This window comes from Zonotrichia albicollis, chromosome 6, assembly GCF_047830755.1.
Source record: "Zonotrichia albicollis isolate bZonAlb1 chromosome 6, bZonAlb1.hap1, whole genome shotgun sequence".
NCBI lineage: Eukaryota > Metazoa > Chordata > Aves > Passeriformes > Passerellidae > Zonotrichia > Zonotrichia albicollis.
In genome coordinates, this window is record NC_133824.1 from 843,063 (window position 1) to 865,245 (window position 22,183).

Genomic DNA, 22,183 nt, shown 5'->3' on the forward strand with positions numbered 1-22,183 from the left:
AAACAGCCCTGAGTTTAGCCTTGTGTAATTGCAGTTTGACATTTTTAGTTTGCTAAATGCTTTCATAACTGAAAGGGATTTATTATCCAATAGGAAGAATATTAATGTTGACACTGTTGGCAATTAAAAACAATCCTGGAAACTGAATTTTACTTCTCCTGATTGCTTTTGAAGTAATTTGTTTTTTAGTGTTACTTTAGGATTGGTTCATTTATTAGGTCTTTTTTCCTTGTGTGACAATGAGATAATTGCTATTTATTTTTTATCCTGCAAGCAATTATAATCAAAGCAGCCAAATATAGAGTCTGCTTTGACCTGGAATCAGAGTGACCTGTCAACAGGAGGCTGCAGTAGTCTTCAGCTTTTCAATTTAATTTTATTTCATAGGCACTCACCAGAATGCATTCAGCAGGGCTGAAAAAATTATGGGTAGAGTTTTGGGTGTTCATTAATTACAGTGGTGCAGAGCTGAAGAAGTGGGCAGATAAGAACAACTTTGGGCTGGTTATTAATAGCAAAAATTGTGATGTTTTATCTGGGGTTGGGTGGACTGTGTTGGGCCAATGTCCCAAGCGGTCAGAGGAGGAGATGCTGGCAGGCTGCCAAGGGAGGGGTAGCTGCAAATTAAGGGAAAATTGCAAACAATTGCCTCTGGGGAGCTTCTGCAGCCAAGTTTTGCTGAAAGGAAGCAGAAGATACTTTATTTTTGTATTTAGCAGTTTTAAGGTAAAGCTCAGCTCTCATATTGACACACACATGAACACCCATAAGAATGTAGAAGTTGTTTTCTGTTATGAAATGCCTGGGTATCTACAACAGTGTAGCAGGAATCAGGGAATGAATATGAAATAAGAGTGAGTAAATAATGCTGTTAAGCAGTACCTGGAAAGAAATTTGGAGCAAGAAACAGGGCTCTTGAGACAGGCATAAGCACAGAAGCCAGAAGTAAACAGCTGTGCAGAGGGCAGAAGGGCACCATTTCTCAGCAAATTCACTACCTACATGCCAGGTTTGATTTAGTTATGGTGGGGAAGCCACTGTGCGCTCACAGATGGGAAGGAAGCAAGATGGTGCTCTGTGATCCTTAACACTAGCATGGGATCAGGGCAAATGGCTGATCTGGGGAGTTTTGCTCAATGATTCTTATTAATTTCCATCTAAAAGTGAAAAATGCAAATCCACACTACCGCTGAAGTCAAGTATTGAAATGCAGCAGCATCTTATCAACGTGAAATGATGTCACTGGTGGCAGAATTATATTCTGGCAGTGGCTTCCATTAAATAAAACACATTTCAGTGAGAAGTTGCTTTTCCAAGAAGTCTCTCTTCTCACTTCAACCTGGAGTTTTTTGCACTTAGTGGGAGCACTTCTTTTGTGTCTCATGGCTTGGTAGCTGCTGGAGGACTGCCTCAAAGCTCCTGTCCCAAGTTCTTTCCCTGTTTTATGCTACACTGTTGGGATTTGGCCCCAGTCTAAGGCAGAGCAGATTTGTTGGGATGTTGTGGGTGCTGTTGGTTGAGGTTAGGAGGTTCCTTGCCCCACTGGCTCATCCCCTCCTATCTGCTGGCATCAGTGTGGTTGCCTCCCTCACCCAGCTCTGTCAAAAATGTCACAGGTTTGTGCAGGTTTTTGAATGGCAGGGTTATTTTGAGGGATGTGTGTTTGGGAATGACACCCTGGTGGGTGCAGCAGAAGGAAGGGGAACAGGGCTGAGTCAGGGGGAAGGAATCAGCTCCCCCAGTTCAGCTGGGGCTGGAGGAGCATTTCAGAGCATGTCTCTGCAGCAGCAGCAAAGAATGTGTATTTTGGAGGCTGAGAGTGGCATTTGTGCTCGTGCTGAGGTCCCAGTGCTGGAAAAATTTTACAGTCTGTCAGTGACTTGGAATTGGCAATTTCAGGTATGGTCTTGCCCAAGGTCACTTTACATGCAGGGTCTTTTTAGAGAGTTGATGCTGAGAAGTTGAGCTCCTGAAATGCAACATTTAGAAATCTGGGAGCAGTGAAGGAGTTTGGTTTAACAAGGTGGGGAGGGAATTCAAAAAGGTGTGCTGAATTCTCTCCTGAAAAAGCCTCCTTTTAAATTCAAAGTTTATTGCTTTATCTTGACTTTTAGAAAACCTGCATGAAACTTACTTGCCTTTGAAAGCCTGATAGAAACTCTTGAAGTACTTTGACTGAAACAGAAAATTTAATAGTGAGGCATTTTGAGCACTGAACGATGTTTGTGGGCAGGTAATTTAAACAGGTACTAATATGGAACAATGTTGTACTTGAAAGGCTGCAACTGGTGTACACGCATAAATGGGGGAAATATCACTGGGAGCAATAAAATCTAGGGATGCTTCATACTTCTTTCATTGCAAACAATTTTTATGGTATGGCCTGTGAAGCAATTGAAATGCAGAGAGCTGACACATCACTAGATTGATAATTCCTCTTGCTTCTTACAGCTTATTCTCAGTACAGATGTCCCCAATTCTTTCTTTCTATCACATTAAAGTTTCTTGTCTGCTTCAATTTCATGCCTGCCTCAAACGTAGCATTTTTCAAAATTGTCCCTCCAATTTATTTTTTTTTCCTCTTTAAAAGTTTATATCAGATGAAACCTAACTGCTAGTTTCTATCCCAGGGTTTACACTTAAATTTTTAACAAGCTCGTTTTTAAGATTGGTCTTCCTTGAGAGAGCACTTGGCTGATCCATCAATAATTATGTAGTAATAAAGCAACTGTGTAAAAATGGCACCTTCGTGCTGAACAGATTGGTTTGCAGAGCCACTGACAAAGATGAATGTTTATTACAATTTACTACTTTTGGTTCTGCAGATGCAATAGAGCTATTTTTTCTTTTTGGCTTAAGTGTCACGAAAAGTAATTTCCAATTGTGGAATCTTTATGATAATAAGGATGTATAACTAGGAGAACTCAGACTAACTTTCAAATACCAGCATGAGTTTTCAATACTGGTAATTTAGGAGAAAAAAATAAGCAAAACATTTTTTACTTTATTTTGTTGCTGAAAAATTTTTTGAAGCAATCACTTGGATAGAGCCCTACAATATCATGTAGTTACTCTTCTAAATTAATTGCTGTAATATTAATTGTTAATTCTTCAAAAATTGGCAAGTTTCCTCATTTTCTTTGCTGCATCCAAAGATTTCTAATGTTGATTTTACTACAATGTGAAGGAAAATGTAACATCTAAAATTAGCACAAAAGCCTGAAATTGTTGTTCTTGTTTCTTTTTTTTAAGTGCCAGCACAATTAAGGCTGTGATTTATATGACTTTTATTGTTCAAATCTGTCCTCTCCTTTTGCACAAAATGCAGAGTAACATATTCTGTAAGTTTTTATGGCCGGGTAGATGTGTCATTTCAGTCAGCCAAGCTGGCTGATTGCAGTGTCACTGCAGTGATGAAATTGTCTCTCGGTAGCAGCTGAGAAACACCTTGAGCATTAAACTTTAGTGGCTGCAGATGTTGGGATCCGTGCCTCTGGCACAGCCTCTGGGTGTTCCTTTGCTGGATTTCCCGGGTGGGGATGGGGTACCAGGGTCCTGGCAGGGCGGTCAGAGCTACAGGGTGCTGTCATTGACCAAAGGCCAGAATTCCTGGGGTTCCTTCCCTTTGCTGCCTGCAATAGTGACTTGGCCTGGTGTTGGGTCTGTTACTCCCGGTTTGGAGGGAGGGGTACAGGTGGTCCTGCTCCCAAAAGGCCCTTGAGTGTCAAGGCTGCAGCTTCATCCCCTGGCTCACTGGTTTGAGCTGTTCCACAGACCAGTTTGCTGCCACAGCCCTCGAGCCCTTGTGGCAACTTGCAGCTACGTCAGCAAACACTTTCAACCCAGGTCATTCATTTCAGTTGGCAGCTGCTGACAGAAATGTTCCTTTGCTTGGCTTTGTTTTAGCATTTAATGATTTTTATGTTGGTTTTGATGGCGTGAAGGGAATTGCATGGGAGTGTTTTGTCTGGACTTTAGTATTCTCTGCTTTATCTTGCTAGCAAGATTTAAAATCTTACTCCTTCAGGAGACAGGGCTTTTGTCTGTGCATCTTGCAAGCTCTTCCCTCACCAGTCCCTTCTGTCAGCTCATTATCCTGGGCTTATTTCACTGCACAGCTCATGATGCTAAAGTTTGCTGTGGAAAGAATTTGCCTAGTTAAAACTAGTATCAGGAACAATCCATCTATTCTTACCAAAAGAAATAATATATAAATAAATGTATATTCCATAGAAGAGGATGGTAGATCTGAATTTGAAATCGTGATCTGGCAATTTTTGTAATGAAATTATAAAATGTTATTCAGAACTTATTTTCAGAAGACAACTGTGGTTTCGTTAATTCGAAATAAACTTTCCTGATTTCAGAGAGATTAGTTACCCGTGGTGCTGAATGTGTTTAAATGAACTCATACAAGAAAAGAACATCACTCTCTCCCAGTGGGCTGTGGACATGTAGTCATGTTCCTGAAAATAGGTGCTAAAATGCTGTATATTATGGAGGACCTGGATTGAGCTCCAGAAAGTATTATTACTCAGTTAATTAAAGAAGAACAACTCTAATACTATGCTATATGCTGTACAATAAAATGGCTGCATGGCAGAAAGAGCCACGAGTTTTTCCAGACTGAGACATGATTTGTTACTTTCTGCCTCTGCAACACCATGTTAAGTAGAGGCCTAATATATTTAAATAAAGAATTAATTACATGTGGATGTGGGACCTGTCTTTTCCAGTAAGCTCTTTGAAATGCTTACTGAGTTTTTGAGATTTAGTAAAATCTTTCCAAAGTCTTTGCTTTGCTGTACATCCAATCAACGTTTAAGCAGGGTCCTTTGTGTGCCTGTAACCTGGAGAGGATGGCCAGATTGAGGAGAAACTGTGATCAGCAATGCAGAACTTAGCTAAAGTGACATGGGCTATACTATGAAGTATAGCCCTGTTAGTATATGAAGTTTATATACAAGTCAGATGTTGAGATTAATCATAAGGACAGGTTGCACAAGCAGATGGCTGGCCTTCCTGATAGCCATTAGCTTGAAAGGCTGGCTTTGAAACCAGCTCCATGCTTTATAGGTGAATCATGCTGCTGGGCTTTGTTGGGAAAGGTTATTTCTGCAGCTCCACCAAAACCTCCTGTGCACAAAAGTGCCTTTTCCCACTGTTCCTGGAGGATAAGACAAATTATTCTTCAGGAACTTCTCCACAACTTTGTTCTCTTGGAGAGTTGCAGTGTCAGAGGGCACTGCAGCGCTGTGATGGATGGATCTCCAGCATATGGAGTACACATGCTAATTGTGCTCTGCTTGTGGATCACTCTGTCCAAATGCCAAGGCCTCAGAGCTGCTGCAGGCAAAATGTTAAAATCCTCCTCTGTCTGCCATGCATTGGGGAAAAGGTTCATTGCAGTCACTAAAATGTAGGGGAGAGGAGGAGGAGGAGGAGGTGAGGGACAGAGCCCATGCCCATCCTCCCCAGGAGTTCCCACAGCAGCTGGGCTGTCTGCAGCAGCCTGTGCTGCGCCCAGGTGACCAAGGGACCTTTCTTTGCTCCAGTGGCACCTGGAGCCATGCTGGCAATGCCTCAGCTTTGGATTGCAGTCATTCTTATATGCTTCATGTATATAGATAATTGCCTGAATGGACACAAAACTGCCTTGGTCCCTGGGGAAGGGCTCCTACAAGAGCTCTGTTTGATACAGAAGTACTTCATCACCTTCATGTTTCTCAGCCATTAGGCATGGTCAGAGGCAAAAAGATAGCACTTCACCTAACAAGAAACAGTGCAACTGCTGTAATTGTTATTTTAAAATATGGTCTGTGCTGGCTGAAGGTCACTGCTGTGTAATGGCTGATGCTCTCACCACAGATCTGCATTTTTGTGGCTGCCACCTTTTGAGAATTCAAACCAAGTGTCTCCTACTTCCATGTTTGTCAACCCCAGCTGGTGATCCTGATCAGCAAACCAGTCAGGATCTTATGTGTCCTTTCTCTCTGCTCCCTGTCTCTGATGGTCCTGGCAACATGGAACTCTGCCTGGTACCTGCTCTGAGTCCAGCCCCCATCCACCTCAGAGGATTTCCTTTGGGCCAGGTTCCCACCTTGCTTGTGATAGGGGAGCTTCTGCTCTTGTCTGTAGCTCTATTTAATAATAAGAATATTTTTTTATCTTCTCTTTCCTCTCCCCATCTGTGTAATTCCCTGCTTGCTATTTCTCATTAGCAATGAAGGAAGGAAGAAGCTGGGTAACAAAATGAGAAATTTCTTACCTAATAATTTTCTTCCAGTTAACAGCTTCTCACCATTCAGCCCGCCCGGACAGTGTGGTAAATGGCCAGGCCACAAATTGATTTTTTACCTCTAAATAAAGACTTGGGTATATAATTTCATACTCTATGTTTTAATGTTGTCTTAATGCTAATAATTTTCTGCTGAAATATTTCTGTGGTCTGGGTGGCTTCTGGTGGCTGGTGCTGAGCTTGTCACAAGATCTACCATAGATGAGCTCTGAACCTCAAAGGAGGGGGTAGGAATCATCCCACCTTTGCTGAGAGATGGTAAGGGTGACTAGATGCAAGTTATAAGTGGAAAGTTCAACTCATTTCACTTTCTTGCTCAGCTGGGCAAGTTACTTTGGTAGGCTATTTTTGACCTGGAGCAGCTCTTTGGTGCAGTTTTTGTTGGAAGGGACCTTAAAGATCATTATTCAACCTCCCTGTCATGGGCTGCCAACCCACTAGATCGGGTTGTGTGTGTTCTATAGTTGTATGGCTGTATGCATTTAAATTTTTTTCCTGGTGGAGCAGAAATAGATTCAAAATAAATTGAAAAAAAAAACCCCAAACCAAACCAAAACAAATAACTATAATAGTCCATGCAAAACTCTAGGATTTGCTTTCAAGTTCTCTGTAGTGCAGAGCTCACCATTGTGTTTTATTTTGTGGGGGGGTTACCGGAGGAGATTTGCTTCTCACTAACACATCTGCTGGGGTGGCTGAGTGCTGGCCAGCCAAGGACCCTGGGCTTGCAGACCTGGCGAGTTACAGAAATGATGCTTCAGCACTTAAACACAGAGCCAGCTGTTCCCTTTGAGGCTGGCTCAGGTGTAAAGTGCTCTTGCTGTTTTACATAGCGGTCTGTCAGGATGGGGAGAGCGAGCTGGAGTGGGATGTGAGCCTGGCTGTTTTTGCTGTCAGCTCTCCGGGGTGTTGGGCTGCCCTCGCCTCTGCCAGAGACAGCGCTCTGCCCTGCTGGGGTTTGCAAAGGGGAGCTCCTTCACATGCTCATCAGTTCTCCTTGGTCTCTCCCTTTGTATAAACTGTTACTCTTGGATCCCCCTGCACAGACTTTCTTAAAAATGCAGAAAATACAGGCCAGAAGGCAACCAAAAAAAAAATAAAAAAGAAGGCTGGGGGAAGGGAAAGGACGAGAAAAAATGCCAAAAACAGCATAAAAGGCAAAGGAGGAAAATACAGCAGGAAATTGGTGATCGGCTGGAAAAGCACAGTAAGCAGGGGAAATCTGTCTTTATAGTTTTCATTTTATAAAGTCCATAAGTGTTCAGGCAGGAGGGGGTGGATGTATGGATGTAGGCTGAGGTGTGAGTGTGTGGCACTGAGGCACTGGTGCCATGGTCAGTCATGGCACTGCTGGGTGCAGAAATCACAGGCTAGAGAGGACTCGTGTCTGTGCATGGCAGCTCTTCAATTTCCTTGGTTTGGCACTGAAAAATATCATTTGTGGTAGTTAGGTTGTATGTTTCTGTGTGAGTATTGGTCAGTTTGACTATTGGTTCCATCAGCAAAAGATCACTCTTTTGGTTCTGTTCAGAGCAGCTGTTCTCTGAGCCCTCAGTCATGGCAGTGAGATCAGAAGAGGACGACAGGTTGCAACAAGTAGGTTGCATAAACCCTGCTCTTTTTCATTGTTTTCCAAAGGTGTTGGGGGAACGTGAACGTTATTCCAGAAGAAGAACATCTGCTGCTGGTTTTGAGGACAGTGTCAAGATGTTCTTCTGTTCAAAAGCCTAATTTTCAGCTGTATTTATTTTTTGGGAGGTTGAAAGGGTTTTTTTCTTAAGGGCTTTTTATGTTGCTATGTAGTTCAATGAACATGAGCTTACCTTTTCAAAGAAAAGTCTTCAGAATCAGAAGGGTTTTGTTTATTGCTGGACTGGTTTTGTACTACCTGCTTTGAAGAAATACATATTGCAGGGAGGATTTCTGGAAAGAATGGAGAGATGAACTGTTTCTCTGAAGCATTAAGTTTAGGTTAACAAATTTCCATGTCTGTTAGACGAGTGGTATAACCTCTAACTGGATATTAAATATGAGGATGTGGTTTGGTTAGTCCTCCATGGACTATGAGGTGAAACAATAGCATTTGTTTCAGTATAGATGTGCTCTCAGGAAAGCAGCAGGGTTGGTGGTTAGGTGTTTTTTTTTGTTTTTTTTTCAAAATTGAAATTTAATTTATAAAATTATGTTCACTGTCTAATAAAAGTTCTGTGAGTGATTGACTGCAGGAAAAAGCTTTTCTCATAATTTATTCCCATATATCATCAAGCACAGAAACCTGAAATTCCATTCCTGTGACGGGGTAATGGTTCTGAGACCACCATAGGAAGGTGCTGATGGGGGAAGGCTGTCGGGTGTCACTCAGCTGTGCAGGACAGACAGAGCATCTGCAGCTTGAGTCTCAGTGTGGGGAAATGGAAGCAGGCACTTAATAAACATGGGTTTCTAGTTCTGTGCTGCATTAAGGCCCAACGTTGTAGGAAAATCTTTTGCCTACATCACATGAGCCCAATGCAGTGCCCTGGCCCTGGCTGTTAAACTTCTTTGCTTTGTGAGAAAGTCCTATTTTGAGTAGACAGGAGTGAGGAAATAGCTGATGAGCTTGTACATCCCAGCTTTTACACAGTCTGACTTTGCCCAGCTGCAATAGCAGAATATGTGGAATTTCTTTTTTCTTGAATTATGCCTTTTTTTAAATTGTGCCTTTGCCCTCCATTTGCACCATTTTGGGCTTAGCCTCTACCCCTCTCACAGTGCCAGGGTGAGGGGCTGTCCCCTGGGTACCGTGGCAGCGCTGGGAGCCCGGTGCCAGCCGGCAGCGCTTCCCACCAGCCCTGATGGGCAGCCGTGAATGTTTCTGGGAAGATGGGGCCTCACTCTGTGTGCTGTGATGTGTTTGCTCTCTCTGAGGAACTAGCAGGCTGGAAACTTGGCTTTGCCTGGGGAGGACCCCTTAACCTTGCCTCGGCAGAAGGAAATAATAAAGTGACAGGCTTCATTTATCTTTGTGCTGCGTGCGTGGCCCCGTGCGCTCCGTACACCACCAGACCTAAATCCTGGCTCTGTGATTTGGCGCTGTGAAGGAGTAGGCTGTAATTTTCAAGGTGGCTCCAGGTACAATGAAGTAAAAAACATTTTCTCCTAAATAGAAGCATAAACATCGTGTTTTGTGACCTTATTTCGTCAGCAAGTGCAATTAATTTTGCTCTGCCCTTACGTTTTGTTTTTGTGGAATACTTCTGTAACAGCACATGATTGCACTGCTGAAGGTGAGCTGGGGGAACCGGAGGGGGTGCTTGCTGTGGGATGGGAGCTTGGCAGGGCGGGCTGGGATTGCACAAAGAGGATCCTTACGTGGAGCAGTGGGGTTGGCAACAGCTTAAACCAGCCAGGATTACCTCCCAGCCTGCTCCGAAGGGAGGCTCCTGCCTTGTGTTAGTGAAACTCAGTGTTCTCTGCTCTTATGGCCCCACAGACTCTGCTCACGGTTTGATGTGTGGTGTGTTCGTTTGCACACCCATCTATCCTTGTACTTCATCCTGTGCTGCTGCTGCTGCTGCTGCAGCATTTTCACATCCATTTCTCTTCCTCCCTGGTCCCTGCAGTGCCATCACCACGGCACTGTGTCTGCCTGGTGCTGCTCCCCTCCTGGTTACCCACTCTTAATGCTCCCTTCACCCCCTCTGGTAAATCAGTTATCTCCCCTCCAGATGGGTTTGTGTCCCCTCTGATCAGCCAGTCAATGATATCCTGGTATGATTGTGCAGTGCCTTTTTTGACTCTAAGCCATCCCCTTTCCTTCACACTCCTTGCAGCTCCCCAGAGTGGCACCTGCATTGCTCATCAATTTGAGATGTTAAAGCATTTCTGCCCATTGGGTCTCTCTGATGGTCTGTGGGAGCTTTTTGTGGCTCCCATTGGATTTAATCCCTCCCTGGAGAGCAGCAATCAATCCCAGTGTTTCTGCTGCCCCAGGCTCAGGTTGTTTGGTTTGTTGCATAAGGATTTTTGTCGCTGAAAATGCATCTCCCAACTCTTTTCAGATTTTGTCATGCTCTAGCCCCAAGTATTTCTTGAATACTGGAGGTGCTTTGCGTCTGGTTTTGTGCCAAATAGGTGGAAAGGTTTCTTTGTTTAAACTCCTTGCTGTGAAACGTTGTGGTGAAGGATGTATTTGCTCCATAGGACCAGAGGACCAAGTGCCTTTCTATTATATCTGCTGTAGAGGATTTCCTGGGAAGTGTTCAGCCTCCATTTCTGTCTGTAAGGAAATCCTCTTATCTGGGCAGAGCAATAAATAGTGCTGCCTCCTGTAATAGAAACAGAAAAACATATTCTTCACGTGGCTGTTTTTTAAAATGTGGGGTTTAAAATATATCGGGTGGAATGATTCTTCTGTAATAAATCCCCATAATAGTGCACTATGTATACATTTAACTGGCTGCACAGAGGTAGGGAGAGGGGCAGAGGGTGTGTTAAAAGATGATTTAGTGTGTATTTAGTAATGACAGGAACAGTAAATAATCCTACAGGTTTACAAACCTAATCCCCTAGTGTCTGATTGTGGGATTGGTTGGGAAGATGTTACAAGGCTGTAAAGGGAGGGCTTTGGGGGAGTTTATTTTTAAATTTTTGGGGAGCTGGCTGGATGATTGATGGTTTTAGGTAGTATGAATGCACTGATTGAGTACCTTGATGGAAAGCTCTTGAAGTGCCTGTCCTCCTCCACTTGCCACAGAGCTGTTGGGTGAGGATGGAGTAGGCTGGTCCTTGCTCTAAGCTTTTCCTGGTGATCCTTTCATTTAACAACCGGATTTGGAGGGAAGGGGAAGAGTATTGTTGTTCTTAATGCCCAACTTATTTTTTGCCTGTGCCCTGCAGTAAAGTGGTTGTTTTTCTTAACAGAAAATCCATGATGTTTCAGAGCTGTGCCACGTGATGCTTCTGCTTTTAAATAAGCTCTTAAGAGGCTGGACCAGATGTTGGCCACATCTGTGTTTTTATTTCGTCAAACACTTCATTTCGACCCTTTTATTAAAAGAGAAAATGATAATTTAGAAATCACTTTGAAAAGTTTAGCAGCTAGGAAGATCTTTCTGGTATATAAGAAAGCAATGGGTTTGCTTTCCATGCCCTGCAGTGAGCCGTGTAGCATCAAGCACACAGATATTTGTGGCTGGTAGGGTCTACTCCTGTTGGAAACGATTGGCATGGAAATTTTCGTGCCAAAATGGATGTGTTTTATTTCAAATTGGCATTCTGTAATGAGACATATATATTTTTTTTTTTCTCAGTGAAAGCATTAAACTAGAGATTTGAAGGCACCTTCGTTCCTGAAAAACCCATTTAATGAATGCCTATTGCCATGGCAGGAAAAAGGAAGATTTGCAGGCAGAGGGATATCCTGCAATTACTCCCTCTGCTGCTGTTACGGGGGTCTAAGAAATGCTTATTATGTGTAACTTGCTTCTGGATTCTTCTCTGCAATTTAACAGTTGGAGAATGAGTTTTCTGTCCCTGTTGCTAATTGATCCAATGAGAAAAACTGGCACCTAATTCAGTAACAAGTTATATTTAAAATGACAAGTGAAATTGTTCATGGTGCCTGAAATTGCATCGTTTTCAGTCTGGCATGTTAGGGCCGTCTAAGAAAACAGGCACCTACTGTACTGTGACATATTAAATTTTAAACCTCTGATCCAAAAATATAGCAGGGTATAGGAGGAGCAAGGTGTGTAATGATGAAAAGCAGTGGCAGCTTGATTTCAGTGGGGTACTTCAGTGGGATACTACTCTTTTGTTGTTTTTAAGATGCTTTGGCAGTTTTTACTACAATAAATATTGGGATCAATTTATGTAAAGTTGAACAGTGAGTGTGTCCATCACTACTTCCAAGTTTTGGTTTTGTAACCTGTGATTTTCAGAACTTACTGGTGATTTTCAAGATGGGCTCCATTTTTCTCTGTCGATAATTCCAAGCGTGTATCGACAGTGGACAATTCAGTTTATCTGGTACAATGAATAGTGAAGAAAAAGAAGTCTTTTATTTGCTCAGAAATAAACTATTTAGTTTATCTGGTATAATGAGTAGTAAAGAAATATAAAGCCTTTATTTGTGCAGGTAAACCAAATTGAAAATATGTGTTTTTTCTCCCAGAAAAACCCTTGAGGCAACAAGGGGTAGATAATGCAAAGAAGGTGGAGGCGATCCCCCCTTCTGTCCTACAGCTTGGTGTATATGGGGGACCCAATTGAAGTCCCATTTTTGTATGATCTCCTTCCAGCCTAGGAGCCAGGTTATCCTGGTCTGGACTCCCCTTGCACTCTGCTGTTGAGCTGTTTTATTTCATGTGATGAAGCATTTCTTGGACCCAGGTAGACCAACTCCTGGGAAGGTTTCTCAGACAGTGAACTACAGTATTTGCTCCGTTGCTTGGTGAAAATTCAGCCATTTTGCTCACTGTCAGTTTCTGTCTTGATTCCAGGAGGAGAGATGTACAGTTCTGCCTTGAAGAATACCCTGCCCTCCCTTGTGTGACTCCTCTTCACGCTTTGAATGATTATTCTTTGCTAAAAAAAAATGTCAGTTTTTTAGTTAGTTGCATTAAAAAGGCAGCAAACCATCAGGATGTATTTTGTCACCTTGTTTTTCCTCCCCATCCTCAAGCCAGGGAGTGCTTGGCCGTGTCCTGGGTGCATCCCTGCCTGGCTGGGAGCAGGGTGCCTGCATGAGGAGCTGCTGGCACTGGTGCAGAAAGTTCTGCTCTCACTGCGCTGTGCAGAGCTCAGAGCAGGAGAAAAGCATATGTACTGATCAGTTATGGAGTTATTAAAAAACCTTCTGCACTTCTAAAGTATTTTGGGGAAAAAGGCTTATGAAGTAAATCTGGTGCCTGGGACTAATGCGATTGATTTATAAATGTAACGACAGTAAGAAATGTTCTTTAAAGCTTTTTTGGTCAAATTAGCACCACGTTATCTGAGCTGGTAAACTTGATATTACTTTTATGAGACAATCTCAGGAAAAAAAATCAAACCATAGTGTTACAGAGGGCTGGAGCATCTCTGTTGTGAGGAAGGGCTGAGAAAACTGAAATTGTTGAGTCTGGAGAAGAGAAGGTTTCAGGGTGACCCATCTCCAGCCTTTCAGTACCTTAAAGAGCTACAAAAGAGCTGGAGAGGGACCTTTTACAAGGGCATGGAGTGACTGCAAAATGGGGAATGGCTTCAAACTGATAGAAGGTTTAAAATGGATATTAACAAGAAATTGTTTACTGTGAGGATGGTGAGACACTGGAAGTTACACAGGTAACTGCCTGGAGAAACTGAGGATGCCCCATTCCTGGAAGTGTTCAAAGCCATGTTGGATGGGGCTTTGAGCAACCTGCTCTGGTGGAAGGTGTCCCTGCCCATGGCTGGGAGTTAGAATGGGATGATCTTTAAGGTCCCTTCCAACTCAAACCATTCTTGGTTCTGTGCTGTTCCTTGTGATGGGACATTTTTGGGGGCTTAAAGCCTCTTTTGCTTGTGGCTTGGGGTGGAAAGTGTAAAACTTTCTGTTGGTTGTTTAAAGTGGATTTTGAAAAGACATTTGTGAGTGTCAGTGGCTGATCCCAGGGATGTCTACTGAGTTGAGCAGCCCTTTGCACCCCCTCAGGAAGCTCAGACTTTATTCCTAACCAGGTGTTTTGCTTGGATTCCCAACCCTGTTATTTCACATACTACAGGCTACTGGTTTAAACCCAACTTTTGCCAAGCAGATAATTGTTTTATCTTCTGGGAATGCTCTTAATTCCAGGCTTTGCTTGACTTTGACATTTGGTTGCCATGATCTGCCACTGGATCCTGGCATCACCATCTGCTGGTCCAGCACTGTGCAGGAGCACCAGGCTGGGGGATCAATCCATCAAAGATCTTGGTTTGTGGGGAGGCACATCCCCAGCATTGGGGAGTGGGAACTGTGAACGTGCCAAACTGTTTTGGCACCACTTTAGTTTTAATTTGTTATTGTTGATTGTTGAAACTTAATTTGTTTATGTTTTTCTGCAAGTGAACTAGTGAGGTCATCTCTTGTTTGATCTTTATTAGATGTAATGGAGATCACCAAGAAGATTGCTTCATTCCCCAGCATAAGTCTTTGTTAAATAATTTGTTTTCTTCTCTACCTGGCCTACATTAATAGTGTATTACTATAGTTCTTTAATGTGATGTGGAAAATCAGGTTTTGCAGCTGTACGCTGTTCTAGTCCCAAATTAAGCCTCAGTTCTGTGCTGTTATGCTTTTTAATGGATGGAATATTTGAAAATTTGTTTTCAGAAGTCTTAATAACTACCAAACTAGCAAAATTGCAGTGAAATTGTAATTATAGAAAGTCAAGAAGAAAGCTGTGGTGTAACTGTCAGCAGTGGTCTGTGCTGCTTCCCTGAAAATAGAAAATATTTTCTAAGTCATAATTTACAGATAAATGACTGACCTATATGTTCTAACAGAGAAAATTTTGTTATGATGAAAGAAAAGTGGTCATCTTTTTGAAATGGTTTCCCCAGCTTCCTGCTGAACATTTGTGGCTGTAAATTAAAATGGGTGAAAAAAAGGCGACTGGAAGTCTCTGGCAGATTTTTAGTGCTGATGAAGACTGTGCTGGTTCCTGAATTTCAAATTAATCCAATGTGGTGGATTTCTGTGCATGAAGTTCTGCAGTGAAAATACTCAGCAACACATTAAACCTCCCAGATGAAGGCAGGAGGATGCAAATCTCTGAAGGACAGTCCTGAAGTGTTGCATTGCTGCAGAACTTAAGTTGCAGTAGGTGTTGGACAAACATATGGGCTGATTAAAATGTGTTCTTTTCTCTAGGTTGCAGTAGGTATGGGACATACAAACATATGGGCTGATTAAAATGTGTTCTTTTCTGCAGGTGAGAATACAGGGGATGGAGAATTAGATCTGAGTGGAATCGACGACAATGAAATAGATCGGGTAAGGTGCCCCGCTGTCCCTGGTGTCTCTTATCCTGGTTGTCTGGATAACTGGGAAAGACAAAATGGTCCTTAACCTGGTTTATCCTCTCTGCAACTGCCTCTTCTCTCTGATCTATAGAGAGGTCTGAGCAATTTCAGTGATCTGAAATCTAATGTTCATGCAAACCTGTGAATTTGGTGTTCCTTGCCCAAGTTACATATATATTTATGAGGCTGTTGCTACTGCTTGCTTTTTACATGCTGGAATAATTATGTTTTAGAATGTCTTTTATTCCAAAGAAGAACTTTAAAAAGTTTGGTGGAGCTCTACATTCATTATTTAATTAAGATAGATTCAACATAGAAGGCTGCCATGGAAACCAAACTGTAAAACCAGTATGTGCAGCTCTTATGTACTTCCAAAGATTTCTGTGATGTTTCCTGGATTTATTTTTATTTGTGTGGCAGCAAAAAATCCCATTTAACATACAGACTGAGTGGGACAGACACATGGCAGTGGAAAGGGGCTTGTTGGAGGCCACACAGCTGGTCAGCCCCTGGACACACCACAGTCCAGCTCTCTGAGCCGGACGCCCTCTCCAGCTGCCACACTGGTTTACAGTGTCATCTGAACAGATAATGCCAGTGCTAAAAACTCATTCTGGGGTACAAAATCACTGAGACTGATGAGGTTGCACAGGAATTACTGATCTCCAAAATGCAGCTGTGAGGTGGGATTTGCTAGGCTGGGCATTAGGGTCTCATGGTCTGAGCAGACATTGAATGGAGGGAGCAGGAAGGCTGAGGTTTTGCACTACAGCCACTCCATAATTAAAACAATCACAGAGGAAGAACACATTTTCTGCTCTTTCTAGGCTCTGTGATGAGGTCATAACTCTGCTTTTATGACTTCATGTTCATTTCTGTGGCAATAGACTGTAATATTGTAAGTCCAAGATTATGAAATCTCTGAAAGCCTAAGAGGGATGAATAACTGAGCGAGGGAAAAGTGTATTTTACTGTTATGGCCCACTTTTAATAGAAGCAGATGAAAGAGTGAAAATATTGGTCTGATAACCCAGGACTTGCACAGCCATTTGCTCTCCTGTTTAGCCCTTGGAGGAAGGACTGCATTAGTTTCATTTGACTGGAATTATTTTCCTGCTGAAATCCTAGATGTACATCTTACTTTGGAGAAAATCTTGAATGCTCAGACCCGAAAGATGGAGAAACCTCAGATTGCTTTTCTTGCACTTAATTTTACAAGTCTCAGGTGCACTGCTTAAATCTGCAGTGTCTTGTTCATGATGGATTACCTCATTTGTCTTCTCCATTCTGCTGTTCTTCACTCCCAAACAGCATCATGTGTAGAGAACTTCTGTTTCATTGCTAATTGTGCTAAATACTGGGCTAATTTTTACATTTAGGTCATCTACAATTAAGTAATTGCTACCTATCTGTCTGTTTATTTCTGTGATTCATCTGGATAGTCCTGGATGTATTTTACAGCTCCATTCCCACTAAAGATGTTACGGAGACTGGGTGGAGTTAACTGCAAAACCTCGACATGTGGTTACTGAACCCAGCTGTCTGAAATCTCCAGCAGTCTGAGCTGGTTCCCTTCACACAGATGTGGCCATTGAATTAATAATCTCAGTGTAAAGCTTCACAGAAACCTACCCAGAAGACACATGTTTTTGTTTTGGTCGCACAGGGCAATGGTTCCCGTCCTGTTTTGAATTACAGACCACCATCAACACACAGAATTACTTGCAGACAACCACGTTGTCATGATAACCTCTTGTATCATCTGAAAGAGATCATAAACCCAGGATCATTTTTGTTTAATTAACAGACCATGTAAAATGAGTCCTGGGTGGTTTTGGGTCACTTCATCATAGTTTGGAAGCCAAGCACTGTTTTTTGAAAACAGGTTGTTGCTTGTACCAGCTTCAGATGCTACTAGAAATGTTCTCTGATTGTCTTATATCACTCATGTTTTCTTTTAATGTATTTTTAAAAATGGGATATGGAGTGGCTTTGCCAGTGGTTTTTCAGTTCAGTTTTTTCTGTGATTTTCAATTTGATTTCTGAAAGTAGATAAATTTGTTTTCTTTTTTAGTATATACTTAATGAAGCTGAAGCTCAGATAAAAGCAGAGCTATGGATGAAAGAAAATGCAGATTATTTGAAGGAACAAAAAGGTAAATCTGTAGGACTGAAATTTGCCTTTTGGCTGGTGTTGCTGAAATATGCAGTCTTGTGTAATTTTCATTCTGGTTACCCTTTTGTCATCTTTCAGAAAAGGAAGCAAGAATAGCAAAAGAGAAAGAACTTGGGATTTACAAGGAACACAAGGTATTAAATTATGTGTTAATTGTGTCTGTTTGAAAATGCCTTGGAAATATCTGCTGATCAGCTTCATGTAGATGTATGGGCATAATGGTACAGGTCACCACTAAAGGAGCAAAAGCTACAGTGCATCTAGCTGTTACGCTGAATTGCAAGGCTGTATTTTTTTAGGTGGTGAGTAAAACACTTTCTTGCCCAAACTTTTATTTTAAATTGCTATTATGAGAAAATTCTGTGCATGTCAAAGTCAGAGCTAGCTCTTTGCATTTATGATTGCTCTTCTAATTGCTTGCTTATTAAAATACAGGTTTTAAGACGTCTGATTTTTTTTTTAAACGTGTGCGTGGGGAATTTGTTTGTACTTGCCATAACTTCAGTGGCTTTCCTTGCTCTTACAATAATGATTTCTTTATGAAGAACTGAACAGATCCTTGTTACAGTCACTTGAAGGGGTATTTTGTTCTACCTTTCATAAAGAATGCAACGATTATGTTAACAAATGGCATGTCCTGTCTCCATGTTTAGCAGTTTAAAGCAGCCTAATTGGCCGTATATTCACGATTTACAGCATTAGTATTTTGTGTAATTGAGCAAGTGACAACTCCAATCTTCCACATACAGCTAAACCCATGTTAGTTTTTAGCCTGTATATCCTCTATCTTTTTTTCTGACTAATGTGAAAGGCAGAGTTTCCTGCTTCCCCTAGGTATTTCAACAATAAAAACAAAACCAGACAATGAAACACTGTTTTAGACTTCAGAGTTTCTCATTCATCCTGCATTTATACAGACATGGCAGTCTACCAGCAATTTTCAAAATTGTATAACTTCCTTGGCACTGCCAAGTAGCCCAAACACCCACTTTTTGTTCGGACAACACAGGAGTTTTTCTCTAACCTTTTATTGTTTCTGACAGCTCGAGTAGAACTTGATTAATATGGTGCTTTCCAATTTCAAGGTAGTACTTGACCCATGTAGGTAAACAGAGGGGCTATTATCCATTAAAAAATAAATCTCCTGCAGAGCTTGGTGTTAAAACCTTCCTTTGAATAGGAAAATGCCAAATGAGAAACAGAGGTTCTGGGTTGTTTTCTTTTCCCTACCTACCCAGGCATGGAAAGTTGTCTGGTGTCATTCCTGCTTGCCTGGCTCTGCGCAGCATCAGAGGGAGAGGCAGCTGCAGGTGGCAGAGCTCCCGTGCCTGCAGCCTCCTGCTCCCTGTCCCATGGCATCCCATCCTTGGCAAGGCTCCTGCTCCTGCTCTGGGCCCTTCACAGCGAGGAGGAGGAGGAGGAGGAGGAGGAGGAGTCTGGCAGAGCCTTTCCCACGCTGCCTTCAGATTGGTGTGAAACACGGCCGCCGTTCCGTGGTGCTGTCAGTGCTCTGGGAGTTGTGACCCAGCTCCACTCTCACTTTAAAGGCAGTTTTAGCAGGGGAGGTTCTTTATTTCCGTGCTGTGAGGTCCCTGTTCTTGCAACAGGAGCTCACTCCCTCTTTCTTTTTTATTGTCATACATGAAAAATGGCCCATCCTTCTTCTTCCTCTCTATTAAGTAAAGAATTTCTAATAAACTCTCTGGGCACTTGGCAAAAAAAGCAAACATTCATCTCTTGGAGAAAAGAGACCCTTTGATCCCATTGAGTGGCAGGAGAGGCTTAGCCTGAGCACATCACCTGCATCCCCCACATCAGCAGCACCTGAGCCAGGACTGCTGCACTCCAGCTTGCCCCTCTGCTTCGTGGAAACTTTGTTTGTACCTACATCACTAATTTTATATTTTAATTAAGCCAAAGAAATCTGCAAAGAAGCGGGAGCCAATTCAAGCCAGCACAGCAGGAGAGGCAATTGAAAAGATGTTAGAACAGAAGAAAATCTCGAGTAAAATTAATTATAATGTGCTAAGGGACCTGAACAGCAAAGGAAGTAACACACCAAAGAAAGAGGATGACAGCACTGATGACAGCACCAACACCAAGAAGCTGTCAAGAAGAAAATCTATTGCCAGTAGGAATATAGCCAACCCTGTAAACAGTGTGGGAAAAAGGTACTGCAATTGTTCATTTATATCTCTGTCTGTGAGACTGTCTATGTATCTTTCTAAGCCAGACAATGTAGGGACTGAAACATTTGTTTGAGGCTAAAATAATGTCGAGGCTCTGTTTTTATTTATTTTGCCTGCACTGTCATGGCAACACCTTATTTATAGTTCACATTTCAGAGCTTTGCTTTGGTGTAGGTTAATCATCCCAAAGCCAAAAAAGCCACAAAATCAATGGAAATTCATAAATGTGAATCTATCAGTCAGGGACACCTTTTTTTCATAAAATCCTCACATTTGCTGTCCTTCCTTTAAGTTGTGTGTGTGAGCTGACGTGACACTAAATGTTCGAAAGCTTTTCCTTTTTTGCTTGATTTGAAAACTGTAGTTCCCATCTGTTTTGACAGCTAGCTGCTTTGATTAGCTTTTATTTTAGTTTTATTCCAAACTTTTGTTGTTAATTGATGACACAAATACAAAGCTTTACAGTAAATATGCTTGTTGGTTTTCTGCTCTGCATTTGAAAATGTTTTATAGTGTGATGAAAGCTCCTGTTTTAATGAGAGAAATGCTCAACTTGCTGGGCAGATTTGTAGTGTGCAGTAAAATGTATAAGGAGATTGATGTGTCAAGTCTGCAATATTCAGCTATTTTATCTGTCTGTGGTTTATGAAGTCACATTGGATCATCATCTTGAATAATTTTGACGTATAGTAATTTCTTACTTAGACTTTATTTATTTATTTATTGCCTATTTATTTACTGCCAGGATTGTAGACCAAATGCCACAAGGACATCTCAGTATTTAATTTTGAAATATAAAATGTTGTCTCTGCACAGTTGTTCAGATTTAGGCATGTGTTGAAGCTGGGTAAGGGACCTGGGAGGGCAGGAGAGCAGCCACCTACGAGGTGTGAGAAAACATCTGTTTGTGAAAGAGCAGGATGCATGGGGTGTCTGAAAACATGATGCTGGGAGGGATACTAAGTGCAAATCTCTCGGAAGCTGAGGAAAATAAGGATGGCAAAGCCCTTATTTTAACTTCATTTGACAGTGAGGCCAGAGCCATGGGCTTCAGTTTGAGCTGAGAAGCCAAATGCCAAAGTCACTGGCCCCACTGTCACCAGATACAGATTTTTACAGTATACCAGACATCTTTTCTTCTTTACTCTGTATTTTTGGCTTCATCTTCATTCAACTTCTCATTCTCAGTATCAAAAGCTTTGCTTTCCAGCTGTTGACTCACTGGGGATTTTAGGCTCCCCTATAAGTTGCACATAAATTTTACACAGGTAAAGGATGGGGAAGATGCATTGAGGATTAACTTAAGAGCATTTAGCTTACTCTTTATTTGCAGTTAACAGGTATTAATGAGTCATATATCTGGTATTTCCAGTAAAGTAGGACCAATTCAGTTGTCTGAAATGCATTGCTGGGTGGGAAGTAGGGGCTGGCAGGATCCTGGGTGCATTTTAGAGCTCAGCAATGACATCCAAGCCGAAGCTCCTTTGCCACATCCCAGCCTTGTCACTGCTGAGATTTGCAGAAATGTTGGGCTCTTGGAACTCCTGTTGAATTCAGCATGTAAAACTCTTAACAGGTGTTAAACCCTTTGGAAAATCATGCCATAAATATTTAATTTAACAGTGGTGCAACTTGAAAAGGTTTCTAAATAAATACAAATCAGTATTTTCCAAAAGCAGCTAATAAAACGTATTTATTTTTCCTCTTGAGAGCCTAAAGTACATCCTTAAGATGCATAACAGAGTTTCCTGATGATGATTAGCAGATCTCAGATACAATGAATTTTGCAGCAGAACACTTCAGAGGAGGTTGAGGATACATGCAGATAAGTGAGCTAAGAAGATTTTGCACTCCTGAAGTAGGCAGTGCTCTTGCTTAAATATTATCAAGGACTTGACAAACATTAGTTGGGTTTTTTTTCCTTATAATTAAAGATTTATGACATACTTTTGATTTTTTTAAATGCCATGCCTTTTAAATGGCATGCATAAATTTCTGTGTTCTGCATTGTTCTTATATGCCTTGCATTCATTGCCTTTGTTCAGCACTGTTCCTTTGAGAGGTGAATGGCTAAATACTTTCCCAGGGATACAAAAATCATGATAATTTATATGCAATTAATAATAATAAAACTCCTGAACATTGCTCATTAGACAATGAATGAAGCAGATAATCTGTCTTTTTCCAGGAGACATTTGCAGAAATGGGATCATATGGTTTGGCTTGGAAGGGACCTTAAAGATCATCTCTTGTTTTGGTTTGTAGTGATTTACAGGCCTGCGTATTTATCTTTATGTATTTTAAATATTTAGTAAGCTGCATCTGACTGCAGTATCACTCTGGATATCCAGGCTTTGATCCAGTCCTTTAGTTCCTTGGAGTTGTAGTCAGATTTTAAAGAGCTATTTCTTTAGTCCTGATCCCAATTAAAAGATGCCAGAACAGGCAGTACCAAGTTACAGGATGGGAAACTAATCCTCATTCTTGGTGATTAAAGCAGTGCTCCTGTAATGG

General features: G+C 41.7%; 1 protein-coding gene across 1 annotated transcript in view; it reads left to right on the forward strand.

Moving 5' to 3' along the window:
- The window catches only part of BRF1 (BRF1 general transcription factor IIIB subunit), a 171,580-nt gene that overhangs the window by 109,383 nt on the left and 40,014 nt on the right, over nt 1-22,183 (forward strand). The window contains exons 12-15 of the mRNA XM_005491815.4: nt 15,214-15,275; nt 17,379-17,460; nt 17,559-17,614; nt 19,395-19,651. Of these exons, the coding sequence (XP_005491872.1) occupies nt 15,214-15,275; nt 17,379-17,460; nt 17,559-17,614; nt 19,395-19,651 (457 nt within the window). The remainder of the gene's footprint in view (nt 1-15,213; nt 15,276-17,378; nt 17,461-17,558; nt 17,615-19,394; nt 19,652-22,183) is intronic.